The sequence below is a fragment of the Cygnus atratus genome, chromosome 6 (genome assembly GCF_013377495.2).
Source record: "Cygnus atratus isolate AKBS03 ecotype Queensland, Australia chromosome 6, CAtr_DNAZoo_HiC_assembly, whole genome shotgun sequence".
In the NCBI taxonomy this organism is placed as follows: Eukaryota; Metazoa; Chordata; class Aves; order Anseriformes; family Anatidae; genus Cygnus; species Cygnus atratus.
In genome coordinates, this window is record NC_066367.1 from 33,950,808 (window position 1) to 33,974,621 (window position 23,814).

Below are 23,814 nucleotides of genomic sequence, written 5' to 3' on the forward strand. Positions count from 1 at the left end.
GTGGGTTTTTTTTGTTATTTATTTATTTATTTATTGCTATATGTCTGTCACTCTTCCCTGAAGTAAAAATCACTTGAATCACTTGAATCTTAAAGCTCTTCATCCTGGTTTTATGGTGTCTGGAAACTTAAGCACTTTGGCCCTCTTAGATTGATTGGATGCTGCTCAAAGCTCAGCCCTTCTTCCTGACAGCAGCCTGTGCTTAGAAGAGCTACTGGATGGGCAGATTGATTTACTGCTGGAGAATGCTTATCATTCTGAAACTTTGGTGTAGCTGTTTAAATTGTTTATTCCTGCACGGCTTTTTCTAAGTATTGCACTTTCCTGTAGTATTTTTTTTCCTAGAATGTGGTGCCTTTAAGAAGGGTGTCAAGGGTAATGGAAATTTAATAATAGTTAATTAAAAGTGGATAGTTAAATGTGGACTGTAAATTAAAAAAAAAAAAAAAGAGGGAAAATGACCACTAGAAAGGAAGGTTTATAGTTCTGTAATGACCTCTGTCCAGTCTTTATAAAATTGTGCACATTTAAAAATAGCACGTTTCCCATGTATTAACCATGCTTAACCAACCTGATTATTTTCTGTGATGGGACAACTGGCTGGATAGACTAGGGGAGAGCAGTGGATGTTGTCTCCCGGGACTTCAGCAAGGCTTTTGACACTGTCTCCCATAACATCCTCATAGGCAAGCTCAGGAAGTGCAGGCTGGATGAGGTGATGGTGAGATGGATTGAGAACTGGCTGAATGGCAGTTCCCAGTGGCACAGAGTCTAGTTGGAGGCCTGTAGCTAGCGGTGTCCCCCAGGGGTCAATACTGGATGCAGAATTGTTCAGCTTATTCATCAATGACTTGGATAACGGATAGAGTACCTCCTCAGCAAGTCTGCTGATGACACAGAGCTGGGAGGGGTAGCTGGTAGCCCAGAGTGCCGTGCTGCCATTCAGAGGGACCTCGACAGGCTGGAGAGATGGGCAGAGAGGAACCTCTTGACATTCAACAAAGGCAAGTGCAGGGTCCTGCACCTGGGGAGGAATAAACCCATCCACCAGCACAGGCTGGGCACTGACCTGCTGGAAAGGAGCTCTGCAGAGAAGGACCTGGGGGACAAGTTGACCATGAGCCAGTGATGGGCCCTTGTGGCCAAGAAGGCCAGTGGCATCCTGAGGTGCATTCGGAAGAGCTTTGCCAGCAGGTTGAGGGAGGTGATCCTGCCCCTCTCCTCAGCCCTGGTGAGGCCTCACCTGCAGTGCTGTGTCCAGCTCTGGGCTCCCCGGTACCAGAGGGACATGGAGCTACTGGAGGAAGGAGCTGCTAGGGTGATGAAGGGACTGGAGTATCTCTCATGAGGAAAGGCTGAGGGAGCTGGGCCTGTTCAGCCTGGATAAGAGAAGGCTCAGGGGGGATCTGATCAATGTGTATAAGTATCTGAAGGGAGGGTGTCAAGAGGATGGGCCCAGACTCTTCTCAGTGGTGCCCAGCGACAGGACAAGAGGCAATGGGCACAAACTGCAACACAAGAAGTTCTGTCTGAACGTGAGGAAAAGCTTCTTTGCATGAGGGTGAGTGAGCAGTGGCACAGGTTGCCCAGAGAGGTCTCCTTCCATGGAGATACTCAAAAGCTGTCTGGACACAACTCTAGGTAATGTGCTGTATAGGGCCCTACTTGAGCAGGGAGGTTGGACCAGATCGTCTCCTGAGGTCCCTTCCAACCTCAGCTGTTCTGTGATTTAATTATACCACCTGGGATTGCTACCATTAGTGTTCTCCATCTTTGCAGAAATACTAATTAGTAGTAGTTTGAGCAGCATGGGAAATCCTGCCCATTGTATAGCTCTTCTGTAATGCCAGCTTGTTCAGAGTAATGATTGTCTGGTCCATACAGTTGAGAAGGTATTTCTGCATAACTACATATTGTATTTTCATTGTTGTTGCTGATTTTCAATATGCAGCTGAAGTATGTTTTCATCCTGATGTATTAGCTGAGTTTCACACTACCACAAAACATCAGTTGAACTTTTTGTTACAAGGGAGAAAAAACCCAATCCCCCAACAGAATTAACAAGCAGAATTTAACCTGCTTTGCAGCTGTGGAATGGGGAAATGAGGAATTTTCCTCTTTGGGTGGCAGACGTGCTCATACTTGCGGCCTTCCGTGCATGGGTTGACCCAGTGCGGCACCTCAGGGACCAGTGCTGCATTTTGGTTCCTTTATCATGGCTTAGTGATTGAAAAAATACGATATAGTATCTGAAAAAATATGATGAATTCTGTGCTGTAGTGGGTCATAAAATATGTAAGTTGAGAAGGGCACAAAGCCAAGGAGAAAAAATACATTTCTCCTTTAAAAACGATGTCTGGAGACAGATACACAATTTCCCGTGTTTATGTACATGTGAAGTAAATTCTGGTACTTCAGCAGAGCATCAGAAAGGTTTTCCAGGTATGCAGATTGGTGTGTTCGGTGTTCTCACAATTCCTTTCTATGAGACAATTGTGTGGAAATTTTTTTTTTTCTTAACATTTTGAATATCAGAACTTTGTTATTATTTCAAAAAACAGGTATACTTTAAGCTTCATGAAAGAATAAGAAAATTAGAAAATGCAGATGTCAAAATTCAGAAAAAGGGATGGAATTATTTTTGGTGTTTGCCAAGTAATGAATTATTGCAGAACTAATACAAGAATTCTCTTTGTATCAGAGCTTGAATAGCATGCAGATGTTGAACCACTGCCAGTGTTTCTTCCTCAGCTGTTTTCCACCGAGGCTCTGTCTCAGAGCAATAAGACATTGACAGCAAATTTCCTGATTTGATTCCAGTAGAAACCCGCTGATGCTGATCTTTAAATTGTTTGGCAAAGTTTATTGTGGAGATGTGGATGGGCTGGCCTCTTCTAGAGCCGTGTGCTGCCTCTGTAGCAGCCCTACCCATCGCTGGGCTATTGGTAAGAGGGTGGATCTGGAATGAAACCTGGGCTTTGCGTGCCAGAAGAACCACTTGGAGTGACCGTTTGGGAGGAGGGCAGTGAGGGGAAGACCTCATATAGACCTCTTAGACTGTGCTTTCTATGGACTGGAGAGAAGTTTTAGATATAGTCATGGAGGAGGTGCCGGTGACCAGTGCAGGTTGTCCTGAACCTGTGCAGCTGCACTGGTGCTTGCAAGTGCTAGGCAGACCTGCCGGGCTGTCCTGCAGGAGCCTGCTCGCCCTTCCTTGCCTTGACAGACCAGCTAGGGAGAAGCCCTGGAGGGGTTTGTTTGCAGGCATTGCCTCCAGGCAGCTTTGTAGTGCAGGCTGTGGGCTGGGAGATGCTGCATTACCGCTGCTGTATTGATTCTTGGTCATTTTCAGAGGGAGGACCCAGTTCCCCTTGGGAAATGTAAGCCTCAAAGTCAAGGTGGAGCAGCTGAAGAAACATTTTTCAGTTGCACTTTCTGTTAATGTTACGTTTAGAAACACCTTATGAAGATTATTTTGTTTAAAAAGAATTGGTTTTCATGCTTTAGAATTTTAAAAATGTTAAAGTTTTATTGCAACTCTCTAATCCAGAACTGAGATGTTTTTAATTGTATGCACAGTATAATACACGTAGTTGTAATTTGCTAGTAACATCTATTTATACTTTTCATTTTTATAGTATACTTACATTTATATACATTATGACCTCATCTCCTAATGTCAGTTGCTACCAAGACAAGATATCTGTTTTCACATAACCCTCAAAATATGTCGAACGGGTGTTCCAGAAATGTATTGCAATGTGTGGGCTGCTTTTTTTTTTTTTTTTTTTCCTTTAAAAGCTGAGAGTTGAAAGAAAAGAATATTTTTCCTTGGGCTATCTCCAGGGTGTGGGCACATGATTGAGTATCTCAGCTAACACAGTTTACATTAGTGCTTAATATTGAGAAGTCCTGCCTTCAAGTGCCAAGGGGTTAGTAAATCACTGAATTTTCATAAACAACAGTGTTCATTACATTCTGCTGTACAATGTCTTACTTGCTGGAGTGTGTCTTGAGTGTTACCGCATGTGGATAATAAGACAAAAACCTGAAATGTAAAATTGGAACAAAATGCTGCCTGGCTATAAGTCACTAAGCTTCACTTTTATTCAGATGTAAGTAAGATGAATAACTGAGCAGCTGAGGTACTCATTTGTGTAGGTCATGAAAGTTTAAAAAAGTGCTGCAGATATTTAAAATTAATCACAGGAATCAGAGGAATTTTCTCTGCCATGTGTGATACATTGCAAATATTACAATAGACTTGTTTTGTATAGCATCTTTCATATGAATTGTTAGAGAAGGCATTTTACTGAATTGCTATTAATAATATATAGCAAAACTACTGAGATAGTTAAGTACAGGTGAGGAAGAAAAGCTGTATTTTGGTTGAAATGTGGCATTCAATGCAGGGCAGGCATACAGGAGGGCTCTTCCATAAAGCAGGGGAGTAGGCAGTTACACAAACAATAGCTTTACTTAATATTATTTTGTAGTATAAAGTAGTTAAACATATCAAGTCTGGTGTCAGGCTCTGTACAGAGCTGGTCTGTGCCACAAATATTTAAGTCTCATCGTTCTACAAGAAAAGATGAAAGTGGACTGAATACACTGACATGGAGAGAGTACAAATACAAGTGATGTGACTTTCATCAGCATAGTAAGATCTTTGTTGAAATAATTAAAAAAAATATTTTGTGGTATTTTGTCAAATGCCTTTGCATCATGCCTAAAATGAATTCAGTGGTGAGAAAATGTGGTAGTTCGTATGATTTTTAACAGTTTGGTTCATGATAAATAAATATACATCCAAGTCACATTAAAAATTACCCATTTTTCTTGAAAGGGGGGTTACAATCACATCTGGTGGCGTTATTCCTCAGCTAGGCTTTAAGGACATCACACCTCTCTGTTCTGATACTCAGGGATCTTTATCTACACTAAGAATTAGTATGTTCTGTTTAAATATAAACTGGCAGGGTCTACAACAACTGCTCTTAAATTTTATACTTAAACTAGAAGACAAAGGTTTTTTTTTTTTTTAATGTAGGAAATTCTTGTGGAGGACTATACCACAGATAGTCTTTTTTTTTTTTTTTTTTTGAGTTCTTTCAATGTTCTGTGTATCAGATGGGACTTGGAAAATATCTGTTGCCTGTTAGAAAGAAATTGCTAACACAGTACTCTACTTAACTGATTGCTAATCTTGTCCTAAGTTTGCAAATTAGTACATAGCTACAGGGACAGAATAATTGTGGAAGATGCTTATTCAATGAATTCTCAGATGGTGAAATGGTTGCAATTAAGCTAAATGTCACATTAAACACAGCATAATTATTGTACCAGTCCTTATTAAGCAATAACATACTTATTAAGCAACTCTTATTGGGATATCTATTTGAGATTTGATACTTAGTTGTGTTTCATTTTGTCTGTAATATGTAATTATTGTCTGAATAGCCTGCTTGCCTTATGCTTTTGTGACCCGTGTGTCAAAGAGCAGATGCTACTGTATCCTTTCAGACATAATTATTGCATAATTGTAGGTAGGTGTTGCAGGCAGGAAAAGCAAATCAGGGCCCACTACATGAAATAAAATACAATTGCAGTGCTATATTGCTTGCTTCTATCCGCATTAGAGAAGCTCTTTGGGCTAATTATATGGTTATCTTTCTGTTGGATAAAAGGTGGCCAACAGAACAAGGTGGTGTTTTTTCTTCATAAGATTGACTGAATTTATTAATTGTCATCATATCATTATCATCCCATAGTGTTACAGATGTCTTGTATGAGGTGGTGGGATGTCTTTTTTTTTCTTGTTGCCTTTTTTTTTTTATTTTTGGAAATAGTGATTTGATAGACCTTCTCTTCAGTTTTCTTCCCAGACTTCCTGAGATGTTGCTTACAGAACATAATCATCAGCCATATACGTGGCCATACACTTTTTTTCTTACTGCACTTGGGTTTCAACGGTCTGTTTCTGGAGGAGCATCAAGACTCGTTTTGTCTTGGACATTTTTGTTGCAGTTTTCATCTTTTCTTGAACATTTGCCTTCTTGAATTTGGAGGCCTTTGCTCTTAGATGGGCAAAAAATGTTACTTTTTGGTGGTGGTGTGAGACTGTGGTTCTGTCCACTATTTGATTAGGTTACAGTCGTTAGGAGATGGACAATGTCTATGTTTTGTCTTCATCTTTTTGTACTTTCCATAGGCTGTTCACCGTGAAATAGATTTCATTTTATTTAGTCTTCTGCTTTAATTACCAGTGGCCTCCCATTCAAGGCTGGGAATTGTAATGCATCTTTTTAAATTTCTAGCCTTTGATGCATAAGTTCCAGTGAGTTTTTAATAAAATATTGTTAATACTGTTATTCATGTTCTGCTGAGATGTTCCTTCTAATTGACTCAGATTTATTTCAAGGAAGGTGTAAATTTAACGTGGCTCCTCTAAAAAAAAAACTTAAATACTAATTACAAAGCAGACTATTGACTGGGAGGTATTTATATCCTCAGTTAAGCTACTGAACAGGATATTTAACTAAGCAATGAAACATTGAGGATAAGTTTACTGCTGTGTCCTGAAGAGATCGTCGGAAGTGAAGAAACGTCTGCAGTAATGGGATTTGCATCTGATTTTTCACCCTTATTTTTTCGTGCTTATTTTTGGTATGCCAAGAGTGGTCTAATAGGCTATATTTTTAGCATGTTTGCCAGAGAATAATTGCAAATTGTGATGTGTCTAATGATAATGTAATTGCTTATGAGTCCTTTCTTTTATTTGTAATTTTTCTTTCTAAATTCACATCTGACATTAAGTAAAGGTCACTTCTTCCTAAGGCTTCTGCTGCATATCTATCTATCCTGTTAATGTTGGGACTGGTAGACCTGTAGCTATTACACAGAACAGTTCTTGAGCAATATCCAGGAAAGTAGCAGTACCAAAGAGGTGAGTTTTGTGCAATGGTGAAAGAGTAGTGGTAGGTTTGGTTGAGTGTAATTTGACCAGCCTTCTTCAACTGCTTTTTATTACTATATGGAGTTTTTTAGTGGTATTTTGATGTAGAGGAATACAGATTTTAAATTCTCCTGTCCTAAGAAATAAGTAGTAAATCCAAAATTGGCGTAGTGTGTTCCAAACGATTTGTGAGCAAAATGTTGTTATGCACTAAGCTGAAGTGAAACAATATAGCTCATGAATTTTTGCTTTAAAAACAAACTTGTGAAAAAATAGACATTTCCTGCACTGAAACTTCCAGATATCAAAAAATAAAACATTGTCTTTGTAAAGCTGCTTCAGAGAAATGTTGAGATAAACTCATGATACAGTAAAGCCACCTAGTACTTGAGTTTTGATTTTTAACTCCTGTTTTTAGTAAGATGACAGCATATACATAATCTGATGACTGTTTTTGAATCTTGGCATTTTATTGGAATAGTCTTTTAAGTCAAAATGACATATCAAGAACAGACATTCAAATTGTCAGTAGACTTCTTCATGTATCTGAACTTCAAAAGCATAAATTTTTTTTTTAATCTTCAGTTTTTAAGCCCATTTAATTATAGTGAAAGTCAATGGTAACTAACTATAATTAGTACAGTACAGTTTGTGGTGTACAGTTTAATTTGCTGCTGTGTTTTCCCATTCAAGATGTGTCACTGCTGAGTCCTTACCTAGCACTGATATCTTTTGGTGTGCAATACAGACACAAAAGGGACAAGGGCTTTTCACATAGCCTGAAGACTGGATTTATCAAAAGCTGGAGATGTCTAAACCCCGATGACTCTGAAAATCCATCTTGCTTGCTGCCTTTTGACCACAAGAGGAGGTCTCAGACTCAGGATAGAGTGGCAGTCATAACCTGGAGGATGAGGGAGGAAAAGCAGCCACCAAAGGGACATCTCCTGGGTCTCTGCTTTGTAATCACAGCTGTTGGGCTGCAGGGCGCTGGCAACAAATGGTGCACCAAAAGGTGGCATCACCATCCACCTGACTGGCCAGACTGTGCTCCACACGTGCCTCCAAAGCTCCTGAGGCAGCTCTGGGGAGATTTGTAGTAACCTCTAGTCACTAAAAATCTGTACAGTCAGGACTGGTGATGCCAGAGGAGAGTCAACAGTGATAGCTCAGTGAGGTTCTTCAAGATTTGTATTGATGTTTCTGCATTGCTCCGAAGTCCCCATGCAGGATGTGTTGTAGGAGAGTAAAGTCCCCATGCAGGATGTGTTGTAGGAGAGTCTTGGTTATACCCAAAGTATTTACTTTCCCTCTTTTACTAACTATGGAAAATAAAAGGACATTCATTTATTTATTAATTATCATAATATCAAGGCCCTGGTTCTGGAAGATTCAATCCTCTCTGTCCATAAAGAAAAAAACAACAGGTTTACCTACAAAAGCATTATCAGCTAGATGAAATACATGGTGTTATAATTGCAGCCATTATGGGGGCTGTTTTGTTTTTATGTGTTTGTTTTCTTAGTGTAAGCATGTAACTGATTCTGGTAGTTTTAAAAATCAATTAAAAAAACTTGTCTGGAGTAACATTTCTTAATATAAATTGATCTATTTATTGTAAGTTCATTTTCTGCCATGAAAAAAAAAATAATACAGAAGTTGTTGTTCGTTGCAGTGCACATTCAAGTGTGGATTACATATGCAACATTCTTACCCAGAGAAATGGTTCCATTACGGGGTACTGGAAAGTTTTTAAACTTATGAATGAGATGAAACCCTCTTGAGACACGATCATCAAAATCCCTTTAATATGTTAAGATTCAGCCTGAGTGCTTTCCACTACTTTTTCTTCTCATTTTGAAAGCAATTCTGTACTTTATAGCCCTTAGATTATTTTGTGTTCTAGGTGGATTTTTGTGGAATAATATTTTTAGACAAAAATCTTTCTATTTAGCCTTGTCTGATTTAAGTCCACTTGCAAATCCTTAAATAACATTCATACAGTTACATAAGTATGTTCGTGTGCTCCAGAACTGAAAATGAGATTCGTGGGTTTAATTTTGATTTTGTTTCTCTTGCTGAATGACTAGCTATGCCCTCCTCTATAGTACTGTGTACTGCAAACAGGGACGACTTGCTCGAGGTACTTCCCAGGGTAATTTAGAAGTTGAAGCACATGACGAGCCTTTTCTGCTATATGGGGCTGTGCTCGCAAAGCAGCGCCCTGTGGGACCTGTTCTGTAGTATTTACACTGTAATGTAAAGTCAGTTCCTCCATTTTGAACTCCTATTAAGCGTGTGCTTTTATTTCCATAGTATTTATCCTCACCGTTTTATCACCGCAGATGATGATTCAGCTCCTTCCCAGAGCAGTTTATTCCATTGACTAATTGCTCTATTAAGAATGTTTTCCTCTTATCTAACTTGACTTTCTTTTCCTATTAGATTATTGTTCCTTTATGATCCTTTTTATACTCATTTGTACAAGCAGAATTAAATATTCATATTTCCTCAGGCTTTGGGGGGCATTTTACTGCTGCAGAAATGTGCCTGGCCTGTCTTTAATTTGAGATGTTGTGGGGCATTGGAAGGCAAAACTTTTTTCCAAGTGTTGGGGAGCAGTTGGCATCCTGTGATGTGAGTACATGGGGAGGAGATGTGGCTTGTGGGCCTTTGCAGACATTTAGCCAATTTTAGGGACTAGCTGATAGTTACTCACTTTGTAATGGATTCCAGAGCATGGTTTTGCTGTTGTTGGGTGAGATTTCTGGCCTGGCATGGCTCAACCGTCTTCTTTTGCAGGTCACTGGGGCCGATGCGTGGGTGACTGTGGTTCGGGGGGCACTCGCAGCCGGGCTGTCTGGTGCACCCACACTGAGGGCTGGACGTCCCACCACGCGAACTGCGACCAGAAGGAGAAGCCCGAAAGCCAGCGGCGGTGCTTTAAGGTCTGCGACTGGCACCTGGAGCTGTTTGAGTGGGAGGTTTCGGGATGGGGCACCTGCGTGCCCGGTGGTGAGGCCGGGGCCTGCGTCACAGCACAGCACGGCCTGCAGCGCCGCAGCGCCCGCTGCCTCCAGAAGCTGAACAGGAGCACCGTCGCCAGCGATATCTGCGAGCATCTCGCACCCCGGCCACCCCTCGAGCAGGCCTGCCTGGTGCCGTGCCCGCGGGACTGCGTCGTCTCTGACTTCTCCGCCTGGTCCCAGTGCGGTGGGGGCTGCACCAGGACCATGAGGCACCGGACACGTGCTGTTGTCGCTCCCCCGCTGTACGGGGGTGCCCCGTGCCCCAACCTGACAGAGTCAAGGCTCTGCGAGATGGCCGCCTGTCCCCTTGGGGAGGAGGAGCACACCTACAGCCTCAAGGTGGGGCCCTGGGGCGAGTGCAGGCTGCCCCATCATGAGGACGTGAGCATGGCTGGGAGAGCCGTGCTGGATTTTCGTGCGGACTCTGGAGACCCGAGCGTGTCCTGGCTCGAAGGCCATAAAGCCCACCATCATGCCCGGGAGGTGCAGGTCGGTTATCAGAGCAGGCCGGTCAGGTGTGTGAGGAGCGATGGCAAAAATGTCGTGCTGAGGTAAGGGCCTCATCTTTGATGTCCTTTCTTTTATATGCTGCTGCTTTTCACGGCCACACCGCGAGTGTACTTGCCTTTCCGAGTTTTAAATGCAAATTTTTATGTGTTTTCTTTGCAGTCTGCTTTTTGATTTAATTCCCTTCTTGTGAAGCTAGCATCCCCGGAATATTTTGCATGCTTCTATGATTCGTGACTGTTTAATTCATTTTATGTTTTTAATATTTCTCTTCTGTTTTTTGTTGTTTTGTTTTGAGGAAACCTCAAGGAAATGGAGTTATATACATATCACTTCCCACTATAGCTGTAGGAGAGGGAGGTGCTGAACACAGAAAGGTTTCATTTTCAATCACCTACTGCATATATTTGGCTGAAGAGGCTAAAATAACATCAGCTTAAACTCCTTCGTTCTTACAAATCAACACTGAATAAATTGAGAAGTGTAAACCTGAAAAGGACTTGCAAATTTACTAGAAGATATTTCTTGGACAGATAGATCAGTGAGCAAAGCCATGATTGTCTCCTGCTTTTGAGGAGCCTTCATGTTTGTGAGACTGATACAAGATTCGTGACTTGCATTTCTTTCTTTGGTGGTGGTTGTTGATTTCTATCCTCATGTGTTTTAGCTAACAGTTTTCCTTAGTCTATACAGGTTGCTTTACTGTAATTCATATGTGAAGGTTACAATAATGTACAGCAAATAATGGAAAGATTTATTCTCTCTATTTCTTGCATTTAAATTTATCTGAGCTCTGCCATTTGACTTCAGATTGAATTTGGGCAGATGCCAGGAGCTATAGATTACTGTGGAATTGATTGAGTTCTGAGAAAGTCAGAAGTAAGATTTTTGAAGAACTTCTTAGAAGTTCTTGGAAAATCCTGCTCCTGAATTTTGCAGAAATCGATCTTTCTCGGTAATCTATAGCGCCTGGTGCCTGCACAAATTCAAATTGGAGAGAGAAGGGCTTATTTTTTGTCCAAGTTGCTGCCCCTGTTTATGTCAGATACGTTTTTGCACACATACTGAAGTGCAAATATACATTCTAGCCTTTTTGCTACCTCCTCCTATTACATGTGTAGCAAAGTACATATTTTTTATTGCTTGGAAAAAAGTCAAGATTTGTGAACTGTTGCAGCAGTTTCTAACATCTTGACTTTATTACTCGTCTCTAATATATGCTGATTCTAAACATACAGATTTTATGCTCATGTAGCTGCTTGACTTTCCTGGAGTTACTTGTGATTTATGGTACTGTGAAATCCGCAGCACGTTTATGTACGTTAACATGTGTTAGCTGCTTTTCTGCCTTGTATCTTGTTCCTTATCAGTGGCTCTGGATAGGGAATACTGACTTGTTAAACTTTCACCGTCTCAGCCCTCACACTCTCAGTGGTACATTTGCTGTAGGAATGGGGAACGGAAGACGCTGTTTTCATACTTTGCTCTTCATTTCACTGCTGTGTGAGTAATACATTAAACTTTTGGATGACAGAGCAGAAGGTCCCAGAAGGTTAAATTTCAGTGTCTCTACCGGTGATCAAGATGTCTTCTTCCCTCATCCTTTTTTCCTTCCTTTTCCTTCCTTTCTTTTTAGCTGATCCAGTCCCCTATTTGGGAGCATACAGCTCCATTAGCAGACTTTTTACAGTCCTGTCAGACCTTTTTTGTTGGGGCTGTGTCTCAGCTGAGGCTAACCCATCCTTTTTTCTTAGTAAGCCAATATACAAGAGGAAAATCCATAGATTCCATAGGGAATAAAAGATCTTTTTTAAAACCAAACCACACACACACAAACAAACAAAACCCCTTGTTATTACTTGTAGCCACGTAGCTTGAACTTGGAAACCTAAAACCCAAACCTAAAATCCATCATAAAATCCAACCTGTGTTTAATTTCAGGGCTCTAGTGTCACTGATAAACACCCCTGACAACAATTCCCTAAAAACACCCCATGTTAATGCCTTCCTTGTTCCATTGTGCAGCATATTTGCTGCCATTCACCTGAAGAATGAATCAGATCTTGCAGATGTCACTTTACAAGAGTGATGATATTTTGGCTACTGATAAAGAAGAGTAAATGCATTTGCATAACCCTGAAGCAGGGCTTGGCAGACAGCCAAATGTCTGCTGTAAAACTGGGAAGAAGTGCTTTATTTGTGCTTTTTCATTTTCCTGGCTGAGATTTCCTATTTAGAATAACGCTGTTGAGTAAGTACCGATGAGAGATACAAATTAAATTTCTAGGAAACTAGGGGAAGAGAGAGAAATATCCCTGGATGTGGCCTAGGGATCCTAGAGATGTTTCACCGAGTTCTCTGAGCTGCACGATTACTGGGGTGTGTTGGGATTTTATCACCACCACTCTTCCTTCTGCCACTAACCCAAAGAAAAACAGCAGGTGATGTGAGTGGTCAGTTTAACACCATTACCTGTCAAAAGCCACATGAGGATAGCAAACGCATATTCTGCTCATTTCCAAATTTATAATGCAGCAGCTCTGTGGTGTCCACTAGTGGTGTCTGTTGCCTAATCTATTATCAAAGTCGATAAATTTACCTGTTTCTAATCTCAGGACTGTTTGTCAGCCAATTATGCCAGCAAGCAGCAATCATTATGCATGCTAATGGGGGGTTACGCTGGTACAGTGCTTGGTGTGAAAGAACAGGCTTTTGCAAAAAAATGGATTTTGGTGGGATGGGTGCAGGCTGTTTTTTAAGGACTAAATGACTGAACGTATCCACTTCTCAGAGATGCAAAGTTACCAGTAAGAAATTAATCTTCGCCTCTTCATTAACAAGTTTGTGATTCATGACAATAGCAAAAGTTGTCCTTTCTCTTGTGAGACAAGGAGCAGCAGCAGGAAATGCGCCTGACCTTTGTTTTCCATTTTCCACCAATTCTCCAGTTGTGGTGTTGAATCCAGAAAAAAAGATCCTTTGGTTTCACGGCAAACCCTTGGGTGAGAGCTGAAGAATCCTTTGCTTTATAAGGAGAACATTGTTTTCTTTTAAATCATTGGTCCTGTGAAGTTTTGAGTGTCTGTATCAGCCTTGAAGGTGCAAAAGAATATGCTAGGAATTTCTAAAGTAAATGTTGCAAAAGTAAATGTAAAGTAAAGTAAATGTAACTCGACAAATGTTGTTGTCGAGTTGCTTTGAAAGGAGCACAAGTGCTTGGAAGATAGGATGGACTGTATCAGGCGCATAGAAGCGGGGAATGTTTTTGATGCAATGTTGTTTAGATTGAAGGATCTGCATTTGTTGAAATGAATGAAAAAGGGAGAAGGGGAGAGGAAGGGCAGAGATGGACCTCTACTTTTTGAAAAACACTAGAAATTAAGACAGTCGACCAACAGAATGTCTCTAGAACTTGAGACAGGTTCAGAAGTAATTTTGGTGTGAAAACTTTATATTCATAAAACATAAAAGGAGTAGGATCAAAATGAAATACTCTTAGAGATATTAGAGAGTCTTTTTAAGACTTCATTTATTTTAAAAAGCCTATTTTAAAAATTTCTTTTTCAGATAAACAAAAAAGTTTTAACTTTCTATAAATCTTCCATCCAGTAACAAAATCAACCATAAACACTTCCATGCATTTAAGAAAATCTCTGAAAACGTTGTAACAAATTTACAGTTAGAAATTCTGCTGGGTTTGGTTTTCTGTTATGTCACAGTTGTAAAAACCTGCCGAGTAGTGAGATGAGGGAACTTTTTTTTTCCTATTTAATTTAGACACTAAATTGTAATTTAGTGAAATAAGCGCCTATAGCTAAACATTGAAATCCGAAATAAATTTGTCATGATTTTTCTAACTTGATGAGTGCATTCACTCAGCACACTCAGTATTCCCAGTAAGCATTCTGAGAAGTTAGCATCAGGAGCAAACAGCTTTAGTGCCTTTTTTTTTGGTTATTATTTGGATGAGGAGTCTTTTTTAGGTACGTATTTCTTAAACTCTTCATTCCGTGTGCAAGGTGATGGTGATATAATAGAGTTGGATTTGGGATTCAGTTTACTTTGCCTTTGTAAGTGAAAATTCAGGTCAAATTCAGTCAATGGATCGGTAGATGGAGGATGTGGTAGAGCAGCACTCAGTTCTTTTGTTTACCTCTGTAATTTGAATTTACATTATCCATTTCCTAGTGGATTGCACTTAACCACTGTGCTGTCGTACATTTCTTGGAAAAATTATTTGCAATTTCTGCTGTTGACACTATTCTGTTGTCTAGATGAGAACAAAATTTTACAGTGCAGAGGTGGAAATGCTGTGCTGTAATACACTTACATTTAATGGCCGTGATTCTGTTCTGGGAGAGGAGGGGTGTGTGTGTGTGTGCATGTTCAGTTTTTTTCCCAGCAGATGTAGGAATCACGCCTCAGTGCTCAGGCTTGAAAAACAAATCCCTGAGCTATTGGATAAGGAGGTCCTTAAAAAAAAGGCTAATTTCCTTTGCTTTTATTAAAAGCACACTAAACAAACGAACAGTGACCGCGTTTTTTCCTTTCAATTAGAGTAACGTTTTGGAAATACTGTCCAATAATAAGTAGGCTTTTTCTTTCTTTTTAAAACTGTGCTGAAAGCCAACTGCTTCTGTGGCCCTAAGATCTAAATGCCTACCTAGTTGGCACAAATATGTCAGCATTTATTTTTAATCGCAGCATAGGATCTCATGCATAAACCTCTGGAGACACCAGAACTTAGACGTCTACAGTCTGTGTTCCTTTGGATCATGAGTCTCCCTTTGGTCAGGAAAAAATAGTATTTGGATGCTGTTAGGAACATGGCAAGGCTATGTCCACTACAGTCATTGTTAGAGCCTAATGAGTCCTGTACCAGGACTTATTCTGGATATGATCAACAACAACCTGTTCCTGTCTCATTCTCTAACGCATTCACCTTTCGCTGTGAATGCGTTGATATGCTTGGGGAAATTAAAGAAAACCAGGGATCATTTCCCCTTGGTGCCCAGGCTGATCTAACGAAGCACTGCTCCAGGAATGAGATGGAGATGGAGGAGAAGAGCCATGCGCCCTTTGGCATCAGCCAGCGGCTCAACACCACTACAGGGGATGCATGACTATGTACAAGGAGTGGTACATGGGGCAGCTTTTCCTCCTTGTCTTGTTTTTCTGTGCATAGCTCCAGGACTGCAAGAATGAACAAGAGGCATGTGTAGGTTTCCTTTGGTTTAGTGTTTTTTTTTCCAGCATGTGTTTTTTTCCCACTCAGTACGCAGAAGAGTAAGAAGGCTCTCTGCCACTCGAGTGATTTAAGCTTCATGCATCTGTTGTCTGTTAACCAACTGATCCATCTTAAACTGCAGGCAGCATAACGTACAATGCAAAACAATTCCTGGAGTTTTACAGTATCAATCCAGCCCTGCAACACAGAAAACATCAATTGTGGAAGTACGTTATAATATTGCAGTCACCAGACTGACTCCTAAAAGGAAGATCTAACCTGAATACATTAAAGTGGAAAGTTAGTGTAAAAAACTGGGCTTATGAGGTACCTGCCATCCCCAGGACTTCTTTCCTTCCCTGCTGGTTTGCTAACTGAGGTTTGTTTGTAGGCTCAGATTAACGAATGTCTCGCACACCTGGGTTTTATCTGTATCAGATTGTTCTGAATACATCAGTTACATGAAAGAATGTGTCTGAATTTCATGCAAAAGGATGGGCTGTGTTTTTACATGTGTTTTTGTGTTGCTCGGTGTCACAGTTAATTTGACTTTGAGGCTCTGAACGAGTGGTACAAGTTAATTAGATTCACTTTCTGTTTGGCTGTTGCATGCAATTCTCCCTCAAAAACATCTACCCAAGCAGAAGGATGAAAATTGCCAGCTCCACATCTTGTTCACCTGAAGGTCAACAAAGTTCTCTTTAGCCTTTTATAGGAGGAGAGGTGGAGGGATTTTCACAGAAAGAATGAGCTATTCAGGCTTCGCATACTTGCAAGTCTTGCACATACCAAGGATGTGTGCTGGGCAGAGATGTCTTCTGCAGCCCAGGTGTTGGCATATGTTTGAATCCATTGGAACAGGTGTTGTAGGTATTGTCTTGTCTAGGTTTGGGACCAGCAATACTCATTTTAAAGAAGACCCCAAAGCAGATTTTTAAAGGCTTTGTGTTCTTTGGTATTTCAGCACAGATCAGATCAGACTTAAATTTCTCATTTGCAGTGGTGCAACCCCAGAAATGGGTTTGGGTTTTCTTGTTGGTATCTGAACGGCAAATTCTGATTATTCTTTTGAATGTGAGATCGCTTGCCCTCCATGCTATCTATGTTCTTAGGTTAACTCTAGTGTAGTCACTCAGGACAATGATTTCTATTTGCTAGTATTTTATCTACTCAAAATCAGGAATCCTTTCTTATCAACACTGTGGCATTGGTGGTTCACCTGATAGCTCTGTTATAATAGTATTAAAAAGGAAAGAAGGTTACAATTTGCATGACTCTACCAGCCTAATGCTCCAACCAAGACTCAAAATCACTGGCCTAGCTCATGTTCAGATATGATGATTATCACATTTCAGTCCTTGGTTCAATAGCACTGATGTTTTGTACCAGATGCAGCTATGCCATCAGTTGCATTCAACATGTGACAGAGGCATGAGAAATTTTTTTTGGATATAAACAAGAATAATTTGGGGGCATATCACAGGTTTCTGCTTCAAGAAGTTGTTAAAAATAAACCTTAGCAAATTCATCCTCCCTGCACCTGTGAGACTATTATTCTAGGTGATGAAGCTGAGACGAAAAATATTGAGTTATACTTCAAACTTAAGAAAAAGAAGTGTAAATTTAAGACACTAAATGCTGTATTATGCTAGTGATTCAGGGTGTAGTCAAATATTCCTGTGATTCAGGGTGTAGTGGCAATATTCCTGTTGACCTCTGTGAGAAATGGACCGATTCCCAAATTGGAGGAGAAGCGAGTGAATGCCCGTTATCTTCTCTGCTCCCCCGTGAGATTGCCGTGCAATCCTGAAATGATTGCCCAGTGTATTTTCTGTAGAGAAAGTTAGCTTAGTCAGACTGTGTTATAAGTAATATTAAGTGAGGTAATAACTGGTTCCTTGGCACCAGCTCTAGATTTCACACCTTTTAAGTGCGCGTGTATTTGCTCCTTACAGCTGGTAAAAGCCTGACTGCGAGCAACTGGAGGCTGGAGAAGGCGAATTTAAAGAGAGTTCACACTGAGTTCATGTACGGTCTTAATTTCAGAGAGCGATTTGCATCATTGGTGTATCACCAGGCAGAAATCAGAAATTCTTAGCTCTTTTTTCCTGGTGACACTTTTTTTCTGGGTTCCATCTTTTTGTTTTTTTCCCCTTTGATTCCTCTCCCCTTTCCCCCGTCTGATCATTTGTGGCTTTCCAGTGACATTTCTGCTCCTACGTAACTCCGTCCTCTTTTGTTATACCCTTCCCAGCTCTGTTACATCACTTATCTGTGGTTTCTGGGAGACAACCATGGTTTCTCACTCTTTTTGGGAGATTCCTGGTGGCCTTGTGGATGATCTCCAGCTGCAGTGAGGTGTAGCAGGAGCAGCTGTGCTCTGCTTGGTCCCTTCCACAGTGAGCAGGGCAGGAGAGCACTGTCTCTCACGTCTACAGTTGTCAGCTCTCAAAATTCATTTTTCCATTGCATTGAGCCACGTGCTGTGTTTTGCTGTGTTACAAAATGAATGAGGATTTTGTCCTAACGAAGGCTGGGGTAATGTGATTGAGCCCAAAAAGTACATGTACGGTTGCAGCATGCCACGGTCTCCTGTGGTTTGTCAGGTTGGAAACCCCTCTGGCCTTAGTTAGCAGCATTTGCTTGGTAACGGCTTTGCAGAACAAAAACATTTCTTATTAATATGTGCGTAATTATTTTTTAAAAGAGCAGAGTTGCTCAGCAGGATGTGCTGATACCTAGGGGGACAGACGCTGGACAGCTAGTTCTGTGCACGGAGGGAGGAGAGCGAACACCAGTGGCAACACTTCTCCTGGGCTTGGCTTTTATTTTCAGTCCTGGTTAAACTGTGAAATTATAACTGCACAGGTGCAAATGTGGTGCATTTTACATCTGTTGTAACTTGAAATAAATTAAGTGTAGTATTTGCAAACCACTCAGCACGCGAGATAGCAGCCAGAACTCTCTGGAAATGCAGGATGTGCATTGCAGCTCCTCTTACCCTCATTGATTTGGTGTTGAGGTGAGTCTTCTGATTCACCCCAAATGACCATGGATTTCTTGGTTTATGCCTTAGGGTAAAATATCTGGGCTTTGGGCTGGGGAAACAAAAAATTAGTAAGATCTCCTCAGCTGTTTTACTGTGTTCTTATCGCAGCCTGTGCGTGCAAGATGCCATTCCTTTGACCTTCAAGTCCTGTGTCATCGCTAAGGACTGTGAAACGTCCGAGTGGTCGGCGTGGAGTGCCTGCTCACAGACATGCAGCTGGGGAGAGCTCGCCCCAGGCTTTCGGAGCCGGCGCCGTGGCGTGCAGAGCGTGGCAGTGGGCGCTGGGAAGCTCTGCCCAGAGCTGGAAGAGAGGGAAGTGTGCAGTGCAGGAGGGAGAGAGCTGCTGCAGCCCTGCCCCAGGTATTTGTGTGCTTTTGTCAAAGTTTTCTGAAGAACCTCCTGTTTGGAGGTGGTATTGTGCAAAGCAAAGCTTCCTTGCTCTGTGTCTGTGTGTATGTATGGAGAGGGTCACACATCATGGCTCCTATCTGTCTGAAAGGTCATCGATTTGATCACTGTTAACTATGATTCGTGGTATTATTTATTGCTAATAGCATTCTCGTAATTGTTGCTGTTATCATCATTGCTATTACAATAATTACACTTGCATATAGTTGTAAATGTAAGTTACACTGACTACAGCTTATGTTTTCATATTTTAAAAACTGAGAGCCAGATATTCTCGTTCTCTGAAAGAGCTTTCATGCCGATTGCTGGTTCAGAGAACTTCCTCAACTGCGCAGACTGGGCAGGTCTCCACGACTGTGTTTTTATTGGCTTTTCAATCATGACTTTTACATAAGGTTTAATGATTCCCCTTAATCTCCCCATAAAAAATTACAGTCCTCCTTGTGGAAAATGGGAACTGATCAGAGGTAACAGCTTGGTCTTTACTCAGCTTCCCTCTGGATACTTCTTAAACTGGGATATTTAGCAATCCCTGCGTACTAGCTTGGTTTATGGCAATCTTTGTTTTGGCATAAGGTGGAGAATTCACCTTTCTGATCTTTAAATCTGTGCAGTAGTGCCTGGCAGGCTAGCATAGAGGGGGGCTTGTTTGCTTTGCAAAGAAAATAAAATATTGCTTAATTTTTTGCGTCCCATGTTCTGAGATTGACTGTAAAATGCTTCAAGATTGTTAAGATTTTATATACCTGTAGACAAATCTCCCCCTGTGAATGAATGTGTTTAATAGGAGGCCTATTCAGTGATCAAGTCATGAATTTCAGGTGTTTTGCCAGCTACTGCCACAATCTTTGATAAAGCCTTTGCAAGATACATTTCTTGGGAAGGCGTAACCTGTAAAAGTGTCACTATATTGCTGAGTTCATTCAAAATCAAATGCTGATCGTTTTTATGCACCCTGCTAGTAGAGGAGAGGAAGTGTATATATATATATAAAATTCTTTTGCTTGATTACATCCCACGAAAAGGCTCTCACAGAGTGATTTTTGCTCCTGCCCAGATGCACATCAATTTCAAAGACAATAGATTAACACATTGTCTCACTGATTTTGTATAGGAGTGTAGGTGCAAGTGCCACCTGATTGGGGTATGCCAGCTGGTAGTTAATCAGGGAGTGAGAAGACACATGTCTGTCCCTAGTTTCTCAGTTCATCTGCTCTTTGATATTGCACTGCATGAAAGTGCAAATGATTGCAAAGGCTTGATGTAGAGCCAGGAGAGCCCAAAAGGTAAGAATCTGCATAACACTGATAACTTTCTCATGGTGCCACTCTTGCTATAGAAGGAAACCTGTTCTTTCAGGGTATTGCTTCTATGCTATGGTTTACCCTCCCCATCCTGACATTCCTATGCCTATTCCATCCTTCAGGCAACGTCTCCAGTGAAGTACCTGAGTGAAGTAGGATAAACTGTCTAATGACCTATCCTAGAACAATAACTTTAGTCTTTAGACTCAGTTTAATAGAGCCACTTAACCAAAAAATACAGAAAAAAATCTCTGGTATTTAGTTAATTGCTATTTCTAGAGATATAGTATCTCAAAATGCAGGTGATAGACTGACCTTCTTTCACTACGCACGCTACTTTCACTTTATTCTGTGTGCTGAGGAGAATTTGAGATAGCTGTCTGGTTAGTGGACTTTGATTTGGTTGTTCAATACTGCAGAAACGAGCAGGAATGAAAAGCTTTAACGTTGCGGTACATGCTGCAGGTACACCAGGTGTAAGGCTCTGGGAAGCGTGTAACAATGAAGAGACGACAAACATTTTAAAGCATGCTATTTAAGTGTCAGCAGCTGGTAAAAGATGTAGTCTGTCCACTTTACAGTTTATAGCCTCATGATTTGGTTTTGGTGTTTGGGAATTGGTGATCAAGATAGTGCAAGTACTTCAGAATGGAAAGCGGTAGCTGCCAGCCATAGAAGGATGTAATGTTAATCCTTATGAAATAATATAAGAAGCCTTTGAAGCTCCAGATCTCCTTATTTGAACATTTTTGCATATCTTTGCAGTGTAATAACTAGCAAGATGGTACTTTTTGCCGTTAAATTTATGCCGCATCACTTATTGCTTTGCTGAGGGTTATCAGACCGTTTTCTTTTCTTTTTACTCCACGTAAGATGATGAATTTAAGGAGAGTCAGTATTAGGAACGAAAAGCGCTCTCCTTCATTTGTCAAGCCTCAATACAAACCTGTCTGTTTGTCTTTCTGGCTTGCATTTGCCTAATCAGGTTAGTCTTAAAATCTTTAAGGTGAGAGTCTTATTTACTTTCCCAGTCCCTGGAAAGTTGTTTTTCTGCTGTTGTTGATTTTAAGACCAGTAGCCACTTCTTTAAGTTTTATTCTCTGGGTAAAGATTTTCAAAATCATGCTCCAGGCAAGCCAAAGAAAATCGGTGAGAAGGTTGGCCAGAAAGAGCAAATCTCTGAGCAAAGAGAAGTGTTTCTCTAGAGGCCAGTTTCAGTGCAGGGACAAGGATCACCTCATGCCTGAACAAACATGCATTTCACAGACTACGTCCCCCACCTCATTCATCCACCCTCATGGAAAAGCAGCAGCTCAAGAGGCAGTACTTAGTTTATTTATTTATTTTTTTTTTTCAGAACAGAAAGGTGGGTGAATTTATATTGCCATCCATGGCAAGGCAGCAAGTTAAGGTCCTATCACACGTACGGGACAATTGATGTAAATTTGTTTTTAATGGGAAGGCCTTTTAATTTTATGGCTGAAGTTTACAATAAATTCTTTAATCAATAGTTTAAATGCAAGAAAATAAAACATTTTAAGTGCACATAGGACTCCAGAGCTTTGTGTTTTGTTTTACTTTTGGTTATTTGTTCTGAAGGGATTAGATTAAGGGTTTAAGAAGCTTAAACACAAGGAAGGTGATTCTACCTTCTTTATTGTGATATAAATTTGGGGTAGTTCAATTAAAGTGAATGGGCATATACTGATATAAAACTTGGGTAAGCACTAAGAGCATAAGTCCTATAGACTGAAGGGACCAAGAGGTTACTATAAATTGGGAAGATATTGAGCTCTTGTTTGTTGCATAGCTGTCACTGAGTCATCAGTTTTAAAACAATGTTTTATATCATTTTTATCCCTGATGTGTAGCTTTCATGTTCATAGGGAATAGATAGATTTTCCAGAATTATGATTATGTCTTTAAATCTTTCATTTTGGTTGTGGTTGCTATGTTACGAGACAGGGATTTAGGAAAAAAAAAAAAACTACCTCTTTGCTTTGTTGGAAATTCAAAGCTTTTCAGAAAGTAAATGTTGGAAAATGGGAAAGTTTTAAGACCTGATTTTTACAAAAGGCTTGAGGTTACAGCTGAGATATGGGTGTGATGGTATCACTTTGTAGATGAGGCCTATCATGTGCCCTAATTAAAGGTAAAGCGTTGGTGTGAAGTTGGAAAGACCTGAAAGGAAGCGTGCTGAACCACGCCGGTAGGCTGCTGGTATTGTACTGAGAGTGGTGGCAGCATTGCTGTTCGGCTCTTCAAACTTCACTGGTTTTGGGCACACAGAGATGACCTCAGTTTGGCTGGGCAGCTGGATTCCCTCTCCTCAGATCAGGAACCAGCCCTGCTGAAGCTTTGGTTGGTCAGCCCCAGGCTGGACATTTCTCCTGTGGCTGCTGTTGGGCGTTGCAGTGAGGGCACGCTTTGCTCTGATAGTAGCAGACACCCACAGGACCTGCTCTTTGGCTTCCTCAACTGACTCTGGTTAGCAGTGAAATTCAGAGCACTGAAATGAAAAGTTGCTCAGCTTTATCAGCCAAGTTTCATCCTAGATACCCCAAGCACCTAGTTATTGTTTCTAGTCATTCTTTCTTGCCCGTTTTCTTAGCAAACTGATATAGCTGCATGTAGATTCTGGAGGTTCCCATGTTGGTCATTATTTAACTAGCACTCTAACCATTGGGAACAAGGTCTGCCAATCTTTAGAAGTAGCTAAATCTCTTGTCACTCAAACAGTATTGTCAAAAAACTGGTAGAAGCCTATAGGGAAGACAAAGACAAAGGCTTTTTTTTTTTTTTTATTGTTAGTAACAGATCTATAGATAAACAGGTGTCACAGCTAGGACTGTAGTTTGCATCAAACAACCTACCTAGATATTGGTAGGAGGAAAAATGAGATGTTCCATCTATTGACATTTGAAATCATCACCACCCACAGGTTTTGTTATACGGGTGACAAGAGTACGCTGAAGCTGACCAGCCTTGATGATTCAAATGGCTCTCTCACTTCCAGCGTCGTTGTGCTCTTGGTCCTCTAGGGACAGCAAGCGAGGTGGCTGAGTAGCATTGACCCAGCAGTAACTTAGTGCTGATATAGCACATCTGCTCTAACAACGTAATGCCCAGCGTTGGATTGGTGGCTTGGGTCGTGGAGTTTGGAGAAATTATGTGTGTGTGGTAAAGCATCTGTGGATATTGCTAATAATCTGCAAGCACTAGCTGAAGGTTGCTAAATTACAAGTAAAAAAAAACACCCAGGTATTTGCCAGCCAGTAATCTCTGTTTTTTGCTCATTGCTATTGAGTAATTAAGTAATATTCATGCTCATTGTC

At 40.8% G+C, this 23,814-nt stretch overlaps 1 protein-coding gene across 1 annotated transcript in view; it reads left to right on the forward strand.

Annotated features, from left to right (window-relative positions):
• THSD7B (thrombospondin type 1 domain containing 7B) overlaps positions 1-23,814 on the forward strand; it is a 263,133-nt gene that overhangs the window by 44,887 nt on the left and 194,432 nt on the right. Inside the window, exons 2-3 of the mRNA XM_035556107.2 lie at positions 9,758-10,535; positions 18,876-19,127. Of these exons, the coding sequence (XP_035412000.1) occupies positions 9,758-10,535; positions 18,876-19,127 (1,030 nt within the window). The remainder of the gene's footprint in view (positions 1-9,757; positions 10,536-18,875; positions 19,128-23,814) is intronic.